Source organism: Neofelis nebulosa, chromosome 6, assembly GCF_028018385.1.
Source record: "Neofelis nebulosa isolate mNeoNeb1 chromosome 6, mNeoNeb1.pri, whole genome shotgun sequence".
Classification (NCBI taxonomy): domain Eukaryota; kingdom Metazoa; phylum Chordata; class Mammalia; order Carnivora; family Felidae; genus Neofelis; species Neofelis nebulosa.
This window is the reverse complement of record NC_080787.1, coordinates 56,855,363-56,876,501: the sequence shown is the minus strand read 5'-3', so window position 1 is coordinate 56,876,501 and position 21,139 is coordinate 56,855,363. Positions and strand designations below refer to the sequence as shown.

At 36.3% G+C, this 21,139-nt stretch overlaps 1 protein-coding gene across 1 annotated transcript in view; it reads left to right on the top strand.

Moving 5' to 3' along the window:
* Nucleotides 1–19,337, top strand: part of COL21A1 (collagen type XXI alpha 1 chain) — a 172,567-nt gene extending 153,230 nt beyond the window's left edge. The window contains exons 18-29 of the mRNA XM_058734305.1: nt 123–176; nt 1,347–1,400; nt 4,315–4,368; nt 5,972–6,043; nt 7,967–8,002; nt 10,865–10,909; nt 13,784–13,816; nt 14,403–14,549; nt 14,640–14,694; nt 15,190–15,390; nt 16,653–16,730; nt 18,059–19,337. Coding sequence (XP_058590288.1) covers nt 123–176; nt 1,347–1,400; nt 4,315–4,368; nt 5,972–6,043; nt 7,967–8,002; nt 10,865–10,909; nt 13,784–13,816; nt 14,403–14,549; nt 14,640–14,694; nt 15,190–15,390; nt 16,653–16,730; nt 18,059–18,246 — 1,017 coding nt within the window. The 3' untranslated portion in view covers nt 18,247–19,337. The remainder of the gene's footprint in view (nt 1–122; nt 177–1,346; nt 1,401–4,314; nt 4,369–5,971; nt 6,044–7,966; nt 8,003–10,864; nt 10,910–13,783; nt 13,817–14,402; nt 14,550–14,639; nt 14,695–15,189; nt 15,391–16,652; nt 16,731–18,058) is intronic.
* The last annotated feature ends 1,802 nt before the right edge of the window (nt 19,338–21,139 follow it).

The following is a 21,139-nucleotide window of genomic DNA, read 5'->3' as shown; positions in this document are numbered from 1 at the left end:
AGAAAGGGGAAGCGGTTGGGCTGATTGGTATTGAATTTTTATTCTATAATGCTTTGGTAGGAAATTCATTGGAATGAACTGATAATTTACAATTTTAAATTTGATCTGTATTTGATTTTTAGGGAGAAATTGGGCCTCAAGGACCACTAGGAAAAAAAGGAGCTCCAGGGATTCCTGTAGGTTAATGTCATTATTATCAGGATATATGAAATATAGTTATTATGTGCCATTTCTAATATTTTGCACCCTATGCTATGAATTACTGTATTTTACATTTTATAGGTGAAATAATATACTCAATTGATAGCATAATAGTGATGACATGGTATTTTCAATATGACCATACTGAGATTCTGTTTCCTGATGATTTTAATTGAATATTTTTTGCTCATCACATTTCCTTGGCTATATTTAAGAGAGAGCAATGTTTTTTAATGTTTGTTTTGGTATTTAAGGTAGAATCCAGAGGTGCCTGGGTGGCTCAGCTGGTTAAGCATCCCAACTCTTGATTTTGGCTCAGGTCATGGTCTCATGGTTGTGAGATCGAGCCCTGTGTCAGGCTCCACACTAAGCATGGAGCCTGCTTGGGATTCATTTTCTCTCTCTCTCTCTCTCTCTCTCTCCCCCCCCACCCTTCATTACTTGTGTTTTCTCTCTCTCTAAATAAACACTTAAAAAATAAAGTAGACTCCAAATTAAATCAGTTCCTTGTTGCTAGTTATTGTTGTTTTATTTTGAGTCATATAGCTAGTTAAAAATATGACTATTTTGTAACTTGAAGAGAGATTGTTATATTCAGAGAATTTATTAGATTGTCACTCTTTCAGAATATCATTTAAGGAAATAGAAATTGGAAGTAAAGTTGACCAGGATAACATCTATAAAGAAACCTAATTCTTAATTACTTTTAAATTGTTTTATTTTTGAGAGAGAAACAGCATGAGTGGGGGAGGAGCAGAGAGAGAGAGAGGGACACAGAATCTGAAGCAGGCTCCAGGTTCTGAGCTGTCAGCACAGAGCTCAATGCGGGGCTCCAACCCAGGAACCCTGAGATGATGACCTGAGCCGAAGTTGAATACTTAACCAAATGAGCCACCCAGACACCCCAAGAAACGTAATTCTTAGTCATCATGACATAAGGAAGAAAGTAAGAATGTAGAAAAAAATGAACTTTCCTTTACATTTGTCTTTTACTAGCTCTCCAGGAATTTTTGCTATTTGTAGGTTATTTGATTAACCACGTTAAGAGGTCTTTGCTGGCCTTCAGGCTATCTTGCATAGTTAGATTTTTTATTATACTTTATTGAAGGAAATAAAACTCTTGAAACTTCCACTTAAAAATATAGGGTATGATGGGACGTGATGGCTCACCGGGTCAGCCTGGAACACCAGGATCTAAGGTAAATAAAATGAAATTAATAAGAACACTTTGTGCAAAATTACCATTTGTGTGCCTCAGCAAAACTTTCAATTATACTGATTTTAAGTGTGGTTTTAATTCTATGAACAGTCATTTGTAAGAATGAAACCTTAGACAAAATGAATTGTATAAAGTAGGCTAATGTAATGCAGGTCTTGTTTAAGCTGGAAAAAGTCCAGAATCTCTCACTACTTGACCCTCTTCTCCTTTATTGTCATCTCACGGGCACTGAGGATTATGTGGAGTTCTATGGAGTTTCATGTCAAACCCCACCAATATAGAGGATTAGTGGTTTTGATTGAGGATGACTTTTGCCAATTTCTGAGTCCTCTTCCTGATGTTTTTATTTAGTAGGATGTATATGGACTTTTGATTGTAAAATGCCTTTTAGTGGGTTTTATTAAGCATTCTCTCCTTCAGGACTGTGGGTAAAATAGTGTATTATCTTTACTTTCATTTTTTAAAAAATGTCAGGCAAACCTGACATACGTATTCAGGATGTCAGGTTAGGTTATTTTCAAGATAGAATTGCAACTCCAAATACCATGCTTTGACCATTTTCTAGGTGTATAGAATCCTGTGCTAAGAGAACTATTTTTTTTTTTCTTGGTTTACTAGAAGGGTCAAATCAAGTACATTCTGGCTAGACTCAAACTATTCTCAACTATTTAATGATTAGAGAATGTAGGACAACCTTCCAAAGGAAATGATGGAATTGCTGTTTTAGAAGCATTGACCCTCTAACTAGACAGTGTTGAATGGAAATAGACCCTGGCATGCAGAATGAGTAGATGAGTAGACAATCTATTCTACTTTTAATTTCTAAATTACTTAGAGAAAGAAATAGGATAAAACATCATGGGAAAAGTATCTGCCCTTTCACCAATGGTAGACCCTCGTGAATCTTTGGAGTGAGGAGTCCTAGTAGTAGTAAGTGTGCACAGAGTTGGTGTAAAACCCTTGAGTGACTGGGCCTGCCAAGTGGAGATTCTCCATAATTTCTCAAAGTCATTTTCTAAGAAGATGCTGGGTAGTTGTATATTTCTTAAGTAACTGGGATATGATGGATCCCCCAGGGTGTTCTGGATGCTCTAATTCTTAAGAATTCAACCTAAGATTTCATCAGCCACTTCACATTGTTAGCTCACACTGAGCAGGAGGTCAATTAAATCTACTGGAACTTCCATAAAAGGTTTTATAACAATACTTTGTGTTATCAGCCATTTGAGTAGATTCTGCTGATATGGCTGGGAAGGCAAGTGGCTGTTTCCAGAATCACTTTGTTTATTTTGACATGAATTACTAAGAGGTTCGTTTCCTCTCATCTTGTACTTGTGCAATTATTTTGTTAAAAATAGATTCGAAGTGTTAAAATCCTACCTTTTAAATATAATCTCTTCAGTGAAACACTTCAAATTCTCCTCATGTAGTATGTTAGCTCAGGTGTTCTGCAAATGGCCAGATGTAAATATTTGAATCTTTGAGGGCCATATAGTTGCTGTTGCAACTACTCAACTCTGCTCTTGTAATACAAAAGCAGCAGTGGACAAACAGGGATGTGCCTGTTTCTGGCAAAACTTTATTTACAAAAGCCTGCATTAGGCTGGAATCAGCCCGTCAGCGGTAGGTTACTTACCTGTGTGTTACTTTATCCCTGCCTATTTTGTCAACTAATATGTTTGTGAACTATGCCTTATCAGTTGCTCTGAATTCTAGAGTGGGACCAAAGAAACAAAGCTGTATTAAACTGGGCAAAGATGAGGCTGAAACTTTGTGGTAGATCTTTAGAAAACTTCTAATTTGGTTTATAATACCTTTTTAAAAAATAGCTACTGAAACATACTATATTCCAGTTTTTAAAATTATTATCTAAATGACATTAGGATAGGTTAACATAATCAAGTCATGTGACTTGAAGCAAGTTGTCACCTCTGGATTTCTGCTGAATCACTTGTAAAATTAGATATTTTAAGGAACCAATGCTCCACGGCTTAATAACGTTGTTATGTGCTCAATGCTTAATGAAGTCCAAATATTGTGTTCATATGTTTCTCAACATGAGCAACCTAGAAAACTTTTCAAAAGCTGAAAATGCAGTTGGTTACCTTAATTATTAGTGTGCCCAGTTTGGTTCTGGCTTTTGCCAGAACCGGGTTGGGATTTTAGGTATCAGAATATGTATGAAAACCAACACTACCTTTGACAGTCTCTCCTATTAGCCAGCAGACATATTCTCTCTGTATATCCCACCCTTTTTATAATTTTGTATTCTTTGTCAAGTTGGTGTTGTCCTTCAGACTTTTGTTGGAAAGGACTTCACTTAAATCCTGAAAAAGAACACAAAGTTTTCTTTTCATATATGCATGTGTGTGTGTGTGTGTGTGTGTGTGTATACACACACACACAATTTATACATTTATACATATATATGTAATACATACATATAAATATATATATATTTTTTAAATCCACTGTACATTTGAATCTAATTTTCTTTCCTTCAACTGCACACCGAAGGTGAGTCATCCTGAGAAAGTGACACAGGGAAATATGAAGATTCTCAATGTATAGGATGTTGTCAAAATCCATGGCTCTGGCCTGTGCGGTATGGAGACCCAGCTAATTAGCACTGGTGCCTGAGGATTTGAATTTCTTCCCTTACTTGGAGCTTCTAGATTTAAAACAAACTTTTGGAAAGCTTTGTAAATGTGCAGACCCATTCCTTGCTTACAAGAGTTTTTTCTTAATAAATAGGCTTAACCTACAGAGTCTGTGTTTCAAACAGGTGGAAAGTTGGAAATGTAAAAATTATTTAAAAGATGTTCCCTTAAGTGTCTATATCAGATATATTATGACTTTTTTTTTTTAACTCAAATGGTTTGATGCATTGACAGGGAAATAAAGGTGAACCTGGACTTCAAGGGTTGCCTGGGGCTTCTGGGCTAAAGGTAATTATCATTTGATACATTTGGAAATACATTCAAAATATTATAAGTCCCCTTTATTATTTGATGAGATTACCATGTGTATCCCTTAAGAAAAGTTACATGAAATTAAAGATTACCACTATCACAGAGTTCTCATTCAGGAAAGAAAATGGCCAATGGGGGGGTTTCATTTGTTTTGGGGACACTTTCTCACAGTTTAGGTAAAAAAGACAAAATAAATTTTGGCTTGATTTTCCTAGAAATGGTAAAAGCCCTATGCTTATATGAACCTACTCTTTGGTTCAGAGAATATCCCTGTCTTCTGTAACTGAAAGGAAGTGTGTATGACTCTCACAAGTGATGCTATTCCTTTGTTTACTGCTTGATGGGACTTCAGTGTGGGGACTCAGAGCTGCTTATACCAGTTTCCTCCAAACCAAATAATTGATGTTTATTTCAATAGGATTTTTAATTCTTTTCAAGCCTTTAGCAATCTAGAGTAGTAATCAATAGCTCAGGAGTGGGCCTAGTAAGTAAAGAAGGCAAAACTGTTTCCACAAAAGAGAGTAGGCTTTGGTTAATGTGATAGAGTTTAGGACTAATGGTAAAACTCAAACCAAAAACCATGAGGCAAATTCAGGTTTGCGTCCCCTGTCTTACAGACATTACCTAAATGTCATTGATAATTCGTCACTATATACTTTCAGAAAATGTTCTTACTTAAGACTTTTAAATAATCTTTATTCCATGAAGGAAATAATCCCTGTGGGATGATGCAGAATAGAAAAATTGGGATGAGTCGTGGAATATTCCCTGTACTGAAAACAACTCAAGAATTTACTTCTAAGAAAATACTTTTCCCTGTGTATGAAGAACCAACATAAGTGTGCATATGATTTAACTACAAAGACATTCACCCCCATATTGTTTATAAAAATAAACATTGTGAAAACTAATTGTAACAATAGGCATTTTATTAAAGATGATAAATCACTACAGTTAAGTACTATTCTGTAATTTAAAATTATGTTTTAAAAACATAATGGCATATAAAGAACATCACAATATTCATATGTCTTGGTGAAAGACATAAATTAGGCCTTATGTAGTGAGAAAACCTTAGTAACTAAATTGTGTATTGTGTGTTTGTGAGAAAATATATAACAAAATAAAAACAATGAATAATGAGATTTTCAGCAATTTTAGTACTGTTTCCTCACCAGTTTTTTAACAATAAAATAGGTTCTTAAAAGTAGCAGTATGAGAATATGCAGTCTCAAGGAGGAAGAGAAAGTGTTAGCAAACAAAACGAGATACCTATGTTTATTATCACTGCTTTACTATTTATTGTTGAAGCTATAAAATAAAGATGAAAAATATGTATAAAATTTTAAAATCTATGCTATCAGAATTATTTTAACTTACAAAGATAGGAAAAGGTACAAAAAGTTTTGTTGGGACTCCCATAAACTTTTCATTCTTTACTATTTCTGCAATAATAACTAAAGGTCAACAAACTTTGTAACCATCAGTTATACATTTGGGATTTATGTAGAGATAAAAACAGTGGTGTCTTTCATAAGCAATAGGTCTGCAATCTTTATGTAATTTCTATGTTACTTAGGGAGAGCAAGGAGCAGTAGGTCCCCCAGGAGAACCGGGATACCTGGGTTTGCCGGGAGTTCAAGGAAAAAAGGTATGCATTGTTTAGGTGATATAATTAACTTTTTTTCTTTTTTTTTTAAGTTTATGTATTTATTTATATAGAGAGACAGAGACAGCACAAGTCGGGTAGGGGGAGAGAGAAAGGGAGAGAATCCCAAGCAGGCTTCGTGTTGCCAGCATAGAGCCCGATAAGGGGCGTGAACCCGTGAAATTTCAAGATCATGACCCGAGAGGAAACAAAGAGTGGGTCACTTAACCGACTGAGCCACCTAGGTGCCCCAGGATAAAATTAACTTTTAATCAGCTATTAGCATGTAAGTCTTCCTTTTGTGAAAGTAGCACAACTTGGAGTGACTGTACTTTTAATGACCTTTATATTTGGTATATGTGTAATATGATCAACCGCATGCCCATAGCTGTGTCTCATCTTTCACATTCCTGCATGGGTATTGTCTCCTAGATGAAGGCCTTGGATGAGGCATGCAGCTCAGAAAATATAAACATTCTATTAAGTAAAGCCTGTAAATTCAGATTGTTTTGCAGTCGGTCCAAGTGAGTCAAGACTATTTTAGGAAAAGTATTCAATGTCTGGCACTCTTACTAAAATGTGAATATCACTCTTATCAAAACTGGGACAAAGGTCTAAAATAGTAAAAACTACACCCAGAACACGTGACCATGCAGTTCCTATTTATGAAAGATTATATTGCATAGAATTTCATTTGAAATTAAGGAGTTTAAAATACAAATCATGTATTCTGATATAAAATGTTTTGGTGAGGTAAGAGAGCAACATTTTAGATTCATATTCTCTCTCTCTCCTCAAAAAGGAACCGTGAAGCTGTATCTATATAAATAGTATTTGTTTGGTGGTTTTAAGCAACAACTGACAGCCCGTTTGCCAAAGAAGTTCATGCCACTGCAAATATATACATTTCAGTCTAAAAGTAAATATGTTGACCTTGATTCTGGAAAAGATACAAACTCTTACGTCTTCATCTTTATATCCCTTGCTGTTTTGGTTTTGCTACCATTTCATTTTTCTGTTTATCATGTATCATGCACTTGGCCCCTAGGTCATTATAACCGTTATGATCATTGACTGTTTTGTTCCAGTGAGCAGTAGGCAACACTTGCTGAGACAGGGATGACCCTCAGGGCAGCAATTAAGTGTCAGAACCTTGGTGAATATTACATAAACCTACTAGGACTATATGTTGAGGTTCTGAGAAATTTCTTGTTCAAAACTTGCCCTTTAAAAGAACACCTGTATTTTGTTGGCTGTAACACAAAACTCTTTATGTTTAGAGAGCATGGTGAGGGAGGAAAGAAATTTGGAAACAGTGTCCAAGTTCATCTGAGGGCAAGTGCTTATCTTTCCTAATTTGCAGATTCATTATCTAAGAACAAGGACATTGAACTTAGTTGGTATGGAAGGTTTACTCTAGCTGAAAAGTCCCAGGAATATTTATATTATGGAATATGGAATTTTACCCCCCAAATTTTACCCCCAAAATTCATTTTTGAAGTGTATGTTTTCAAAAATACCATTTCAATATTGTATTCTGCTTCATTGTTTCCTATAAATTTGTGGCTACTACTAGCTCAATGGAAGATTTTTCAGTTTGATTTTGTAAAACAATTGCCAAAATGAGTTTTCTCATGTTTGTTTGCTAAACCTCAGATTGTGATCAATATAGACAAGTTTTCTTATTTCTGGTAAACTAGAAATTATAATAATTTTTGCTTTGAAATGTAAGAGCACAAGAAAGTATTCACTTAGAACATTTTGACATAATATGATTTTTCTCCTTTTGGAGTCTGCTTCTGCATATAAGGCACTTGTGGAATTTGTAGGAGACCATATAGATTTCTTTCCTGCAGAAAAATATGTTTACTTGAAAGGATACAGAATATCCTAGATTATGATAGACATTAAACTGCCTTTTTGCAGGGCGACAAAGGAAGTCAAGGTGAAAAAGGCATTCAGGTATGTTGCTGGCTTTTTTAAAATTTTTGCTTGGCAATAAAATCAGGGCTTTGTTCTTTTTAGTTGTAGCGTGGTTTTTCTGGATCCTTCCTGCTTCACCATCAGTATCTAATTGTTAAGTCTCAGCTTTCTTCTTTTCTTCTAAACTTTTCGGGCAACATCAGATCTCCTTTTAAGATTATTCTCTATTTCACTGTTGTAGAAACTTGGAAATCAAATGATTCAACCAAACATATGTAGATTGTATTACATACTTCTAGTATGTTTATTTGAAATATTACATATCTATATTATGTATGTTTCCAGAAATGATTTGAATGGCTTATGGCACAAATAAATGTGATAAGATTTTATATTTAACACCAAATATAAAACATGTTCAAACTAATAATTGGAAGCAGAATTATACTAAAAAAATTAAATCAGGTTGAGGAAATCTAGGGTGATTTAGAAAGGATATTTCATTTGGGTGTGTTACCACAAGGGCAAAGTGTTCTAGGATTTCTGGAGGCATAAAAGGAGATTACAAATTGAAGTAATATTAGAGTGAACATCTGCTGAGGTCTCAGTGTCAATTGTTTTTTAGCTGTTGATTCAGTACCTTTTACTAAAGATACTCAAGTATTATTATGATTTCTGTAATTTTGAAATTAGGAGTGAGGTAGATTTTAAGCAAGTGTCTGTGAACTCTAGACCCACATATTCCGGTTTCCCTCTTGGTACTGAGTTTGAATGTGTCATGTGCACACATCCAAAGGTCCAAAACAGAGCTTATCACCTTTCCCCATAAACCAGCTCCTACTCTATTCTTGGTCATGGTAATTGGTAGACCCATGAAGTGATCTCAGGGAAAAAGGCTTGAAAGCCATCCTAAACCTCAGTCTCTTCTCTCTTCACAGGTAGTTTCACATCTAAATCTGTCTTGAACTTGGCCCCTTCTCCCTGTCCGCACTGTCCTAATCATTTCTTGCCATGGGTCTCAGATTACCAGTGTCCTCCCCACTTCCTCTCATGCTCCTACCAGCGTGCAATAACTAAGCTACACATCCGCTTAGGAATCCTTCTGTGGTGCCCCACACATTTCAAGATAAAGTCTGTTCCATGAAGTGCTTCCTGACTTGACTATTTTGGCTCTCTTTTACTTATCCCTAAAGCCTACACTTAAGGTTGAGTAGTTCTCCCCACCCTGTAGGATGCACCTCTCTCAGATGCCCCCTCCTCTGTCCCCATAGTATCCAGCCCAGAGGCTTAATTATGCATTTTCATCATTCTTCATTTAATGACTTAACTTTACCACCACACAGTAAGCAACTTGATGATACCAGTTTTTGGTTCAGTGCCCCTACGAACCAGCAAATAGGTATCATTCAATAAATATTGGGAATTCACTTAAGTAAATAAATGAATAAATCAACAGTGCTAGAGTGATTTAAAATTTAGGTAATTAGGTAAGTCACTGTTTTATTATCTGGGTATATGTTTTCCCAGAAACTGCTAATTATCTCGTCCCACATGGGGATGAGGTAGTACTTTAGGGGTTAGTACCATGCATTATATATGATGGATATCCACAAGTATGTTTTAAATGGACAAATGTGTTTATACCTTTGTTAATTTTCCTCTCTTCTTATTTGTCCTGATTTAAAGATATTCATTCAAAATATTTTTGCAGTATTTTTTAAATTGAAGTATAATTGACATATAACAGTATATAGTTGACCCTTGAACAATGCAGGTTTGAGCTCCTCAGTTGCACTTACATGCAGATTCTTTTCAATAAATACAGTATTGTAAATGTATTTCTCTTCCTTATGATTTTAACATTCCCTTTTCTCTAACTTGTAAGAATATAGAATATAATACATATACAAAATATATGTTAATTTATATGATTAGTAAGGTTTCTGGTCGATAGTGGGCTATTAGTAGTTAAATTTGGGGGGAGTCAAAAGTTATCCACAGATTTTTGACTTTGAGGGAGGTGGTGCCTGTCACCCTACCATCATTCAAGGGTCAGCTGTATTGCAGGTGTACAACATATTAATTCAAATTTGTATACACTGTGAAATGATCACCATCATGTGTCTAGTTACCATCTATCACCATACATAGTGACAACATTTTTTCTTCTTTTGATGAGAATTTTTAAGAATTACTCTTAGCAACTTTCACATACACATTATGGTATTATCAACTACAGTAACCATGCTGTATACGCATCCCCATGACTTCTTTGTTTTATAGCAGGAAGTTTGTATCTTTTGACCTCTTTCACCTATCTCACCCTCCCCTCCCTCCTGGCAAACATTATTCTATTCTGCATATCTGTGAGCTCGAGTTTTTTGTTTTGTCTTGTTTGGTTGTTTTGTTTTGTCACACTCCGCATGTAAGTGAAATCATACGGTATTTGTCTTTCTCTGTCCGACTCATTTCGCTTAGCTTAATGCCCTCAAGTCCCATCCATGTTGTTACAAAAGGCAAGATTCCTTTTATTTTTTGATGTATGAGTAGTATTCCACGTTTATAATATATTTTTCATCTTTAAAAACTCCTTTAAAGATGTCTTCTTGTCCTTGCATGTACATAATCAACACTAAACATAATTATGTCACTGAAATTAATAACATATCCATAACCATTGGGTTTTTAAATTATCTTTCACGTTGTTAATATTAGGGTTGACTCTCTTTTTTTCTTCCTCCAAGAGGCTAACTTCTTTATCTCTTACATCATTTTGCATATTTGCATCACTGCTTTTTGTGACCTTTCTTCTTGACACCAGTGTTATACATAGTTTGTGTCTTACATGAGATCGCATTGTATGTGTGCAAACTAATCAATGATGTTTATTAAATTTTAAAGGGTCAAAAGGGAGAAAATGGAAGACAAGGGATTCCAGGGTCACAGGTATTTTTGTTTTCTTTGATGGACAATGGAATAATGAACCACATAACTGGATGGTGTTGGGAGAGGATTATTTGCAAATGGAAATGAGTGGGGAGAAGGGTAGATAGATGGTAGTGCTCATTCTAAGCATCTGAGGAAGAAAATGCCAGATGGTGGTGGTGATAATGGTTTGCTTTAATCATATGTTTTATGTTTTCATTTTCCTGTACTGATTGGTGACTATGAAACTTGCTTCTCCATGCTTTTTTCTCTTCAAGAAAATGGCTAAAGGTAGACAATTCCACTTACTTCCTGCAATAGTTATTGGCCAAAGGCAGCCATACAATGACAGTATCTCCATATTTACTATTCACTCTTTATTTTTTTCTTGAAATGGGAGTAGTTGAAGCCTGTAAGTGGTGGAAGAATATTCTTGTTTCCCTCTTGTGTGTTCAGAGATACAATTTCCTACACTAGAGACTTTTTCAAATGTTATCTTCAGTGAGATTGCCATGTGGCATGTAAGTACAGTCACAGCCAAATTGGACCAAAAGTGGCATAAAAGTGATTTGTATGTAATGGCAGCTTGTTTGCTGCTGCACTGCCAGTAGTTAAGCTCAGATCCAACTTGGTCCACACTGAAAGGACAGACTGTACATATGATCCCCTCATGGGATAGACCTCTTTCGAATGTGACATTCAAGACAGATTCAGTAATTACACTGGTTCTAGAGATAGGCGGATAAAACTGTGAGTGATGTCTTCAAGGACAGGGGTCTCTATGTCCCTCGCCTGGAGATATTGGAGACCATTGGAGAGAGGTGTAAAAGCATGTGGTCACAGGGTTGTCTGTAAGATAGGATGGAAGGTGAGTGCTAGATATTCAAAAGAGTTGAGAATTTAGAAGCCAACAGCAAGAGCAGAAGAGGAGAAAGACGAAGTTTGTCTGTCTACGTCTATGCTCAGTAAAGTGTGTCTTTTAATTTTTTTGCTCCTCCACTTAGATCCACTTGATGACATGACCAGCATTGACCCCATTCTCCTCCCTGGCAGCACAGACTGACCGCCTAGGTTTCTCTAAGTCAATCACACAGTATCTATAAACTGCTCTTCTCATAGGGCAACCTTAACTTCCTCATCCATTCAACCTCCACAACCCAGGCCCTTCACCAAAAATTCTTACAGGAACTTTCTGAGAAGAAGGCTATTTCCTGTGGAATCTGAGCTCACAACTTAGCTAGCTCACTGGCTTACAGATAACACTCTCTTCACACTTCCCTAAACATGTTTGGTTTTTTTCCCCTCACTTCTCAAGGGAAATAGTGGTTGGCCACCCTAGGGCAGGGTTTGGGCTTCCTAGAAAACTTCTGCCCAAGATTTGTTGGATGCTGGTGTTCTCACCACCGGTAACTGAGCCCTAATGGAGTACCTGGGGGTCAAAGCAACTGTTGCTTCTCAGCAGTTGAATAGTTGTCCCAAGTTGTTTAAGTAAACATTATTAGTTACCTGTCATCCTACAAAGGGCTGCAAGTGTGCGATTTCTTGGCCTTCATGTTGGGTTCCTCTCATGAAACCATCCCAGTGGATTCTCAGATAACCGGTGTTTTTAGTTGCAGCTCTAACTCAGTTCTAGTCCTGAGAACTTCCTATTCTGTGTTTCCTCTTACACAAGCTCCGGTTGTAGGGTTATGTCTGGGAGGGAACACCTCAGCATTTCTGCAGAAACTTCAATATTTAAAGAACAATCTTGAAGTGTTTTACTCACTAATATACTTTTACATGGAAACTTAGTGTTTTTATGCTCTTGTTTTAATTTGAGAGTATGCCTCTTTCTGTGCCATACTCTGATTTTACCCCATTTGTCTTCCCTTTTGTCCAATCTGGGTATCCATGTTTAAGGGACCTAGAAATAAAGCAAAATAAATATGCAAACTCAAGTTTCATTGTGTGAAATGTCATACGCTAAATTTTATAGTGAATTGCAGAACTCTGACTTTTAATTTGAAACTTGAATAATGAAGTCCTACCTGTGTGTGTGCAAGCTCTACCCTTTCCCAGAACTGATATCAGGTGATTTTGGAGCCCAAGTGTACAATGAATTTCAGAAATGGGAAATTTTCATGCCTTTCCTGAAAGCTCTTATCATCTATAATTTGCCATTGTAATGAATATGTGAGAGATGAGTGGGAAATCATTTAATAGAACCATCCAGATGTATTCAGTGATTCTAACGGTGAATGAGTTTCATGCGTGAGCTCCCCAGTGTGTATAATATCACTTGGGAAGAATACCATATTATACATCACACTGCTTTTCTAATCTCTGAATTGCCAGCAGTGAGTGGTTTAGGCATAGGACAAATGGGTATTGTCTTCCCTGTTAATCGCCTTTAATGGCATCTTTGCTTTATTCTATCTTTTATAAATAGTACTCAATTGAAATTTAATTTTAAGAACACAAACTTGGGAAAATGGAATACTTATCTTAATCACCAAATAAAAGAATAAACATACCTTATATTACCTGATTGAGTTTAATTTACATTAAAATAGCAACATATTTAAAATCCAGAATAGAACTGAAATAGAATTCACATAGAATCCCATTCTAACCTACATATTTGACCTGCAGCATATAAAAATATTCATATCTAAGAATGAAACAGTGACATAAATTAACAATTTTATATTATCCAGTTAGCATATCACCTAGTCATTAGCCTCCTTTAAAAAGGCAGAGAGAGTATCATGTGTAATTCTTTCACTAATTGTATCAGTACTTTTCAGATTGAAAAGTAAAGTTTGATTAAATGTGTGGTAACAGGTGCACACCATGCTAATAGTACTGTACCTTGTAGATTTATTATGTTTTTTTTTCTCCTATTAATTTTCAAAGGGAATTCAAGGTCATCATGGTGCAAAAGGCGAGGTATGTTTCTTCATGTATTATGCTCTCTCTTCAGTCCATACTGCTTCAGTTTTCAGTGCTGAATAAATCTAGCTTTGGCAGAAAATGTCTTTCACATTCTTCAGTAGTTCTTTAATAGTGATTTTCAGAATATGTAGATTGGTTGAATTAGGTGTCAAATGTTGCATATTTGTGAATATTATTGGTTCTTCATATGTATTAGGAGCTAAGTTTTTTTGTGCAAAAATTTAACAAAGAATATTGTGTTTCTGTATTTGTCTCTCCAGAATGTAATCTCTTTGAGAACAAGACTGTGGCACGTTTGTTGTTTCTCTAGTGCTATATGTATCGCCTACACAATATGTTGAATAAATTGAGGAGATTTGTGGGGTTGGATGGATGGGTGGATGGATGGATAAATGGCAGTTTAATATGATATGAAAATTCCCCTCTGATCAATAACAGCATTTCACAGCTGTTCTCTACATAATGTACTTTATATATATGTATGTGTATGTTCATATTCATATTCTTAAGGACTTTTATGCTGCAGTTATACCTTCTGAAATATTGAAACAGAACTTCTGAAGATTTCTTCTGATTTTAGAGAGGTGAAAAGGGAGAGCCTGGCATCAGAGGTGCCACTGGACCAAAAGGAGAGTCTGGGGTGGACGGCCTGATGGGGCCTATGGGTCCCCAGGGGCAGCCGGGCGAAACAGGTCCTCAAGGACCTCCAGGATTGGATGGAAAGCCTGTATGTATTCTGCTTCTTTCCAATTTGTCATGTTTTCATTGCTTTTTACTTGGTATGTACATGTTATAACCCACTAATAATTTGATGCAGGGAAGAGAATTTTCAGAACAGTTTATTCGACAAGTTTGCACCGATGTATTAAGAGGTAAGTCTCAAACAGAGATTTTAATAACTTTTTTAAAATTGGTAAAATAATACTAATTATTGGTAGAAATTATAAAATATATAAGTAAGATTAGAAGAAAATAAAGGAAATTTATAAACTCCTGTTTTTTTCCCTAGATGAGTAATTTTTTAAAAATGAAAATAATGTGTACTCTTTTGTAATCTTTTTAATAAAACAATTTATCATTATTTCACCATGAATTAAATTTTCTGACATAATTCTGATAATGCAATTCATAAATATGGATGTATATAATTTACACAATTTATTTTTTGGCGAGTGCTTTCACTCCCCCCCATTTTAAGTGATTGTAATAATAAAATGATTACATAGAACAGAGTATTTCCACAGTTAAATTCCTAGAAGTGAAGTTATTGGTCAAGAGATGGGCATCTATAAATTGTGAAAAAAAATGGTTAGTGATTTTACCAATGCCTATTTAAACTTAAGGGGTGGGGCTTCTTTGTTTTTAAGCTCAGCTACCAGTCTTACTTCAGAGTGGAAGAATTCAAAATTGTGATCATTGCCAGTCTCAACATGGTTCTCCTGGTATTCCTGGGCCACCGGGTCCCATAGGCCCAGAAGGTCCTCGAGGATTTCCTGGTTTGCCAGGAAGAGATGGTGTTCCTGGATTAGTGGGTGCTCCTGGACGTCCAGGTGCCAGAGGATTAAAAGGTGCTGAACTTGTGTACATATTTTGTATTCACTTTCTAAATTGATTTAATAGGCAAGGGTTCATCTTTGGTTTTATGATGCCAAAAAGCTTTTTGTATCCCTGAGTCTTTAAATAATTTGTCAGGGTGCCTGGGTGGCTCAGTCAGTTGAGTGTCTGACTCTTGATTTTTGTCTCAGGTCATGATCCCAGGGTTGTGGGATTGAGCCCCACATCAGGCTCCATGCTGAGCATGGGTCTTGCTTAAGATTCTCTCCCCCCTCTTCTCTCTCTCTCTCTCTCTCTCTCTCTCTCTCTCTCTCTCTCTCTCTCTTTCTCTCTCTCTCTTTCTCTCTCTCTTTCTCTCTCTCTCTTTCTCTCTCTCTCTCTCTGTCTCTTTTTCTCTCCCTTCCCCTCCCTCTGCCCCTCTCCCCTGCTTGTTCTCTATCTCTAAAAAAAAAAATAATAATAATTTTTCAACTAGTTAAAAAGCAATTCTCTTTTCTTAAAGCAATATTCTAAAGTAGAGAAAAATTAAAGTTTGAAGCTTGTGAAGTTACAAATTAGAAAATATTGATAGTGCACTTAGAGATTTTGCCTGAGTCTTTGATAAGAAGGTCTTTAAATAGAAAATCACACTGTCCTTTATTTTGACTCCAGTAACTTCTGTTACCTTAAGAATTTTTCTATTATAGGAAAAATTATATTTTGCCACCAAACTTCTTAATAGCCCACAACTTACTTATCATTGTCTTTGAATGTTTATGTGAAATGTCAGTTGATAATTCTTTCCTTTTTATTTAGTATTATGTGAACAATTGAGATGTTCAATCAAAGTAATAAACAACTATGAATAACACAAGGGTTAATAATCCCAAACCATTTTCCTTTTCAATATTTCAATATTAGATCCTTCTAGATCACTGATAATCTTAGAAATTTTTGCTTCAAAAATTCTGTTTCCCATTAGTAATAATAAATAAGTGGCAAGCTTTTTTAAAAAAGATTTTTTTTGTTAAAAAAAATTAAGTTTGTATTTATTTTGAGAGAGAATCCGAAGAAGTCTCCATGCATCAGTGCAGAGCCAGATGTGGGACTTGAACCCATAAACCTTGAGATCTTAACCTGTGCTGAAATCAGGAGTCGGACGCTCAACTGAGCTACTCAGGCGCCCCAAAATTTATTTTTCTTCCAATGTGTATATTAACAGCTTTGAAAGAAGCAATCTAGCAGGATGTGATTTTATAGGAAAAGTAAGCTTATTCCCATCTTTGACACTCTGCAGGCCTACCAGGAAGAAACGGGGCAAAGGGGAACCAAGGGTTTGGGTACCCTGGAGAACAAGGTCCTCCTGGTCCCCCAGGTAAGAACTGGTACATGCTCCTAAATGTTGCTGCACATTTGGCTTTAAGAAAATCTGCATAAATTGATGTCAAAAAATTTGAAATAAATCAAGACATTTGTTTCCTTTTTTGAATGATTCACATTGAACATATTGAGCTCTAACTACTAGAATTTTCTTCCTCCAGCTTATTGATCAATCATTCCGGATTTTCTCTTGTTTATCATTTGGATGCCTTAGAAGACTAGTCCTTAGAATAGTTCTGGAATGGTTTTAGTCACCCAAGCTTATCTAGTGTATATCAGTGTTCGCTCTTTATGATTCTCAGGGAAGCAGAACACCTGCAGTGGTGGACTCGTAGGGCAGCCTTGGCTAGCTGTGTTATTTTAACTTCGTCAGGCCTCCATTTCCTCATTGGTGAAATGGTGATGAGATGTTGCCTGCATCATGACATTATTGTAAAATGATATGAATTAATACATGTGCTTTTGGAACAGTGTGTAACAATCATGTTTTCAGTAAATGGGTGCTATTACTGTTATTTTAGATGTTAGAACATCGTGAGGCTTTTGCGGGGATGAAAGGATTCAAAAGTCTTCATGTAAAATGCTTGGAACAGTATCTACAGTTGTAGTTAAATGCTGACTAAATGTCTCTTAGTGGTAGCAGCAGGAATTATTAGTAGTAGAGAGTGCCTCAACCTATGCTGCTCCATTTCACACCCTGAATGTTTTTTGTTACTGTGAGTCATCACCTTTCACATAATATCCTGTTAACTCTCCTTCCTTTGAGCATGCTAATTGAGCTAATTAGGCTGTGGTTCTCAAATTAGTGCTGTAACACCTTTGTGTGTATAATGATCACAATTACGCCATGGTAATAGCACTGTATTTAAATATGGAAACCTAAAAACGTGTGTAATGAAAAATCATTTTACTGCAAAGATGGCACAAAAGTGACTTCAGTAGAGTTGTAGAGTTTTACCTTACTCATCTCTCACTTGCTAATTTATAATAATTGGCAGAAGATATGCTGGAAGGAAGAAATAAGTTTGGACAACCCACCAATTAAAATATTAGAATGTTAGCTCAGTGTCTTAATCAGCAGGGTGATTGCTATATTGATATAGCTTAGCCTGGTTTTATAAAAATTACTGATCATTTCTCCATAGTCTTCTAAATGGAAGGTATATAGAATTAGCAAGAGAGTACTTCTCTTTTCACATTAGTGCAAATATGTAAAACTTTTAGGATTTGTTTTTTTCCCATTTCCATTTCTTACAGAATCACCTATATCATCATCAAAAACCAAAACTCCTCTGTTCATATATTGATCATGTCCCTTCTTAGGTCCAGAGGGTCCTCCTGGAATAAGCAAAGAAGGTCCTCCAGGAGACCCAGGTCTCCCAGGCAAAGATGGAGATCATGGAAAACCTGGAATCCAAGGACAACCAGGCCCCCCTGGAATCTGCGATCCATCGCTATGTTTTAGTGTAATTGTTGGAAGAGATCCATTTAGAAAAGGACCAAACTATTAGTGTCTGATGCCTCATTCAGCAACCTAGGCGTGGTGCTTTTCTTTTATGGTCTTTTGCATCTCAGGAAGATAATAACATAATCCCTTGAAAAGAAACTAAAGTACCTCGGTGTTTTTATTATTACTTTTTCTTAAGGAAAAATATATGAAAGGTCACATATACTGATTTTAAAGGCTCCTCAGTAATTCAGAGCCTTTGGATTGGTAGCATTAACTAAATCTCAAGGGTGTCTTATAAGTCCATTTATTTTCGTCAAAGTTGAATTATATATATAAAAAAACCAACACCATTGCCTGTTAGCCAGTCAATTTCAGTCACTGTGAAATATTTCACATTCAGCCTCCATGCAGCAGAGTATTTGAGTTCAGTTTCATGTCTGTGTGAATTTCATGTTTCATATCTCATAGCACATGCTTGTACATTAGCCAAAACATGTGTCTGGTCATTGGAAATAACATCAGGGCTGATATTCAGCTAGGACAGACTGTATTGCCATGCCAGTCATTTACTCCAGCATCTGTGCTTGGTGGGTAGGGACAACGGGCTGCTGGTTGTTCAGTGTTTTGAATGTCACCTCTGTATGAGAGTAACGTGTTTCTTAAGTACATTTGCAAATTCTCAAATTTGATTAATGAGTATGCTAAGAAAGACTATTGGTTCCAATGGGAATGGTCCAAATTATATAATATTAAAAACATTTTGGAAAAAAGTTTCTTTGTACCTGGTGTTGTCAAAGGAAATGATGGTTCAGAAATAAAAGACTTTATTCTTCATACTTGCTTAGCGATTGGAATGTTTGTTGGATGCCTTCATTTTCCATTTCATTTATTACATGTGTATGGTCCTATATGTTAACTTTCATTGTAGCAAAGCTAATGGGAATAAATGCTCTAGTTGAGAGGAAAGTTAACTCCACAGATTCTAGTATGTCTTGATATTTTTAGCAGACTTTAAAATATTACAAACAGTCTTTGTGTACTGTACTTACTGCCTTTGTAAGGAACATATTTGAGATATTTTATCCTAATCATGCTCTAAATTTTGTTACATGCTTGTTATTCAAAGTTCAATAAAGTGTTGTACAGGCCTGATTGCAGTGTTTTATTTTTTTAAAATACATAATTTTACCTGATTGTTGAGTGTAGTATCCGTATCACATGGTCATTGTTTTCAATGGTTATACTTTATTGAATTATTTACCCTATTCTTGAAAAGCTCGATCATCTGAAATAAGAACTTAGAAATTCATTTGGTATACTACGCACACAAATGGGTGCAGCACCTGCTTCCTGGAGTGACTGTTGATCAGCGTTTAGTTTAACTGACATGTCATCCTGCCACTTTGTTTTTTTTTTTCAACGTTTTTTATTTATTTTTGGGACAGAGAGAGACAGAGCATGAACGGGGGAGGGGCAGAGAGAGAGGGAGACACAGAATCGGAAACAGGCTCCAGGCTCCGAGCCATCAGCCCAGAGCCTGACGCGGGGCTTGAACTCACAGACCGCGAGATCGTGACCTGGCTGAAGTCGGACGCTTAACCGACTGCGCCACCCAGGCGCCCCAATCATCCTGCCACTTTGATGAGGACGGTGGGGGAGACTCAAGTCATAACATTCAGTAGCAGAGTTAGCGCACAAGAATTTTTTGTCATTTTTGGTTTTTTTTAAATTGAACTATAGTTGACCCACTGCTACATTAGTTTCAGATGTGCGATGTAGTGATTCCACAAGTGTATATGTTATGCTGTGCTCAGCACAAGTGTAGCTCCCATCTGTCACCATACGACGCTATTACAGTGCCATTGACTGTATTCCTTGTGCTGTGCCATTGATCCCTGTGACTTAGTCATTACGTAACTGGAAGCCTGTATCTCCCACTCCCCTTCACCTATTTTTCCTGTCTTCCCATTCATCTCCCCTCTGGCAACTATCAGTTTGTTCTTTATATTTATGGGAGTGTTTCTGCTTTCTGTTTGTTCATTTTGTTTTTTAGATTCCTCATATAAGTGAACTTATATGGTATTATTTGTCTTTCTCAGACTTATTTTACTCAGTGTAATATCGTCTAGGTCTGTCCATATTGTTGCAAATGGCAAGATTTCATTGTTTTTTATGGCTGGGTAATATTCCATTGTATATATGTGTACCACATTTTCTTCATTCATCTATCTGTGGACATTTGGGCTGCTTCCATAATTTGGCTACTATAAATAATGCTGCAGTAAGCATAGGGGTGTGTACATCTTTTTGAATTACTGTTGTTTTATTCTTTGGGTGAATACCCAATAGTGGAATTGCTGGGTCATATGGTATTTCTATTTTTAATTTTTTGAGGAATCTCGATACTAGTTTGTACAATGGTTGCACCAATATACGTTCCTACCACCAGTAGGGTACCTTTTTTCTCTACGTTTTGCCAACACCTTTTATTTCTTGACTTTTTTATTCTAGCCATAGCATGAGTCTTGTTTGGATATTCAATCTCCAGCAAAGCCCTAGGTATCTGTTGAGGCTTAACTCCTAGGTGGTTATGGCATTTTCTAAGACATGCTAAAGGAGCAGAATAGGTAGTTAGTGTTACCTATTAATTCATTTAGCCACCACTCACCATGTGGCCAAGGATATAGTGGCAGAATAGTTGCATTGTCTAGCCTGCAGTTACTTGTGTGTAATGAGATGTAGGTAAGTAAACAGGTGATCCCAATACATTCATCCTAAGAAAGGAGAACTGCTATAGAAATGTATAGGATGGTGCTATGTCCCTCCCAAGTTCATATGTGGAAGCTCCAACCCCCATGTGGCAGTATTTGGAGACAGGGCTTATAGGTGGTAATGAATCCTATGGGACTGGTGGCCTTATGAGAAAAGAAAGAGGACAATCTCTCTCTTTCTGT